The sequence below is a fragment of the Atta colombica genome, unplaced genomic scaffold (genome assembly GCF_001594045.1).
Source record: "Atta colombica isolate Treedump-2 unplaced genomic scaffold, Acol1.0 scaffold254, whole genome shotgun sequence".
NCBI lineage: Eukaryota > Metazoa > Arthropoda > Insecta > Hymenoptera > Formicidae > Atta > Atta colombica.
Window position 1 is genome coordinate 72,360 of NW_017259353.1, and position 4,214 is coordinate 76,573.

A 4,214-nucleotide genomic window follows, 5' to 3' on the forward strand; every position below is an offset into this window, starting at 1 on the left:
TATATATATATATGTGTATATATATATTATTTCTGTACATAATTTTAAAGGAAGTTAGCGTGATATTCTCAGATATGTAAAGATGAAAGGCAACCGTGCGTAGATGCGATCCTTTACAAAAGGAAAATGGGATTTCATTACATAGCAAAATTCATAATGGGAAGCCCGTTTGCAATTTATCGTATATATAATGGAGAACCGAAGAGTTTTTAAGTCGAAGTAATTTACGATACACTTTGTAAAGGCTGATGCTTGCAGTGCTGCAGGGACAAGTATTCGTTTAATGCGCGAGCGCATTAAATGAATACTTGTCCCTGCTTTCTAAATTAAAATGTACAAGCTTGACGATATATCTACATGTGAGCGCGTTATTATACGTTTTTTTACTACCTCAGCATTCTGTACTTTGTGCCGCGTCAGCAGAGCACTAGCGCAATGAAAATAGATATGTAACGTTGGCATTAATTAAAATCATTACGTAACATTTGTCGAGTATTCTTGATAGCGCGCGCAAAACTCACCCTCGGCATCGCAAAGTGTTTCTTTCCATGGGGAGAAGGTCTAATGCGTTAATCCTCGTTCGTTGAGATTATTAAATCGTATTAAAATCCGAGAATAGATTGCATCAATTAGAGTATTCACAATACATCATGCTCGTTGTAAAGTTGTCAATTAAAAAAATTGCAAAATTTCTTGTGCATATCGTTCTTTGTTCGCTATTTCGACATTTATTGCTCGCCAGAGGAAAAATCTCTTTACGTATTAAAGCAATGTACGCGCTTAAAAAAATGTTTTCTTCCATTAAAATTTTTTTTTTACATAAAACAAACGTAAATAATGTCCGAAATAGTTTAGTCGGACGGATACATGGCATTCAATATTTATGTTATATTACTTTTCATGTTTAATTTAAATATGTAGAAATACCACAAATATATTGGCTTCCATAACAATGATTTATTAATCAATTTAGAGTTGCTTGTCTGCTAATAAATACATGTTTTAATAATTATTGCCAACAATAATCAACAACCAGAAATTATTTTTGATAAATAAAAGTATCAGTATTCGTCTATCTCGCGAATCACGAACATAATTTTACATGCAAAAATAATTAATATTATATCAATTTAATATATTTATGAAATAAGCAAATAAACAAGCATATCTAAAAATAAATAAAACTTTAGTTTTATAAAGTAAAGTACGATAAACCTTGCTGTTTTTAAATCAATGCATCGGTTAAGAAATTTCGAGTGCATTTCCATTTCAAATTAAGATCCTATCCGAATCTGCAGATTCAATCGAGAAATTCACCGTCGCGACGTGGCGCATCTTGGTTATTCCCCCTCAACCATCGGATATACGCGTAATCTTGTCACGACGCGGTCATTCAATTGCTTCAGCCACCGCATGATATTTGTCCGAACATGACTTCCAGGCTACGAGAGTACAGCGCCGGTGGCAGACATAATGGGTCCTCGGGAGCAAAGGGTGCCATCGGGCTCGACGATCACCCTGAGGTGCGTCATATTGTCGCCGTATCAGACCCGTCCCATCAGGGGTGTACAATGGCTTCGGGATAACAAACTCCTAACATTCCAGGTAATGCAGCCTCAGCTGGATACGCGGGGTCGCTCTAATGAAATTTCTGTTTGACGACCGAGAATCGAGAAGGACGGGAGAAAAAAAGGGGCGCTCGTATATCATCACACTCGACGCGAAGGGATGTGGATCATATGGTGTCCCTAACCGTGTCTTTCAACATTTTTGTTTGCGTGATAGCCTGCGTCGGCTGTTTCTTTCGTGCTATATGTAATGATTGAAAGCTGTTGGCGGTCGACGCGGTTTTGCTGGTACAAGATGCACTGCTCGCGATTATATTTGTCAATATTCGCGTTCTTTGAAACATCCATCTGAGACTCGTCAGCCTTCTTTAGCGATATTATTCTTTACATTATTTATTGTATTATAACATAAATTGTTCTTTGCGTTTTAAAATATTTAAAAATTGTAATATATATTAAAGCTTATTTTCGGAATAATGTCTTACGATTATAATTGACGATTTATTTGTTAAAAGCAATAAATTTATTTTTCGATATAACTATACTCTTAAATGAGCATTATAAAATTAATATTATAACATTATTTAGATGTGAATATGTTAGATGCTATTATTTTTTTGCATGTGCGACTTGTGACTTTATGCATTGTCAATTTAGCATACTATATCATTTTATTATTTCATATTTATGAAATAACTCTCTATATTGTAAATGATTGTTAGTTTGCATTGTTTCGATTGATTCAAAAAACATTAGGTTTCGCTTTTAGTGTACATAAAATACACATTTAGATAATGAAATCTCAGTTCGAACATGAAATTTAATATGTGAGAGATGTAGAAACAAAAACTTAAATTTTTTCAAATTTATTTATAAACTACATAAAATTTTATAACATGAATAAGTACAAATTTTTATATGCAATTCGGCGAAATAGAAAAGACAAATTAGTAACACATCCCATGTCCCCATTCTTTCGATTTTATTATAAATTTTGGAAGATAAGAAATAAAAAAATGAAAAGCTTTTGTTTCTATATCTTTCAAAGAAGTATTTAAAAAATTTTCTGTACTTACTTCATCATTGAACTCACATTTGTTTACTCTTCATCCAGGCAGCGCGCGGAGGGATAAATGTAGAAACCGAAAAGGGTGCGGCACGTACAGTATCCGTGTTGACTTTGGCGTCGGTGACTCAAGATGATGTTGGAAACTATTCATGCAGGCCGACGGAGGGTCGATCAGCCACTGTCAGCTTACTCGTTGAGGAAGGTTAGTTTCAGTCTTTTACTATTCATGTGGATTATAACGAGAAAATAAACTAGCAATATCCGATAAGTAATTTTACTATAATATATAAGTATATTTATATACATATATTTATATATATTTCTAATTACTGATTGTATATGTCATAAAAATATATGTTTAAAATAGAAGAGACAAAACGGGTTAAAGAACTAAAATAACATGGTATAATAGAAAAATGTATAAAAGTATATTAGATACACTTCGTGAAACATAATGATATAATAACAGTATACTTATGTGCCTTGGGATCTTCCGGGAAATCTTGCTGTCGCCGGATGTGCTACGTGTGTAGCCGAAACCCCATCGGGGTGCGCCGATATTCTATTTCCTTCTACGCTTGCGTGTATCCTCCGCGGGGTACAAGCATGATGTAAAGTCGTGCCTTAGGATTACTTGAAACACTTTAAAGTTTTAAAGAGGCGGCGGTATTTCACGCTGGAGCTATTTGTCTAGCTCAGCCCCTCGGTCGCCACGGCAGGGATGAAAAGGAGCGGAAGGACGAGATGGGTCGGGAGAGAGGAGGATTGCGAAGGGGATGGAAAAGACGGAAGACCGTTTGGGCTTGCTCGGGCGCATGTATGTACTCCTGCGCGAGACGAAAAGCGGGAATATCCGAGGGATGAGGTACGAGGAATGGCGGAAGGAGAGAAATTGCGGTTCATAGATAGAAGAACGGTGACGAAGAGGAAGTGGAGTTTGAGAGAAAGAAGGAAATTTGCGGAAGAAAGAAGTAGATATAAGCGAAACTCTCTCTCTCTCTCTCTTTGCTTTCTCTTTGTTATTTTCCTCTTTCCATTCAAGCTTCGCTGCACATCTTATTTTGTTTTACTTTTTCCTCTTTAAGATTGAATGAATAATAAATGTGAGAGAGAAGAGAGAGAGAGAGAGAGAGAGAGAGAGAGAGAGAGAGAGAGAGATACATGAGAAGGAGTGGAGAATGAAAATGAAAGTAAATAGTTTTAAACAATCGATGAAGTCAAAGAAGTATTATATACAAAAAAAGGACAAAATTATTTGCTCCATCTCTCCTTTTATACTGTACACTTTTAACACATTTTTTAATTGACTATAGATTTACACATGTACTTTTTAATCATTTGTTTCCCTACCGAAAAGTCTTATCGATTTTTTTTTGTGGATGATAAGCGTCTAAGTAAGTACACCCAGGATCGGCAACGTTATTTTAAAAGTAACGCATTATCACACACACACACACACACACACACACACACACACACACACACACGCACGCACGCGCGCGCGCGCGCACATTATCGTTACGTTTTGTAAAAGGTAAGTCATTATCATTATCGTTACTTGGAAAATAATGATTCAT

General features: G+C 35.6%; 1 protein-coding gene across 1 annotated transcript in view; it reads left to right on the forward strand.

Annotated features, from left to right (window-relative positions):
* Nucleotides 1-2,844, forward strand: part of LOC108689066 (hemicentin-1-like) — a 66,469-nt gene extending 63,625 nt beyond the window's left edge. The window contains exons 4-5 of the mRNA XM_018195671.1: nt 1,442-1,605; nt 2,683-2,844. Coding sequence (XP_018051160.1) covers nt 1,442-1,605; nt 2,683-2,844 — 326 coding nt within the window. The remainder of the gene's footprint in view (nt 1-1,441; nt 1,606-2,682) is intronic.
* Nucleotides 2,845-4,214: the final 1,370 nt, after the last annotated feature.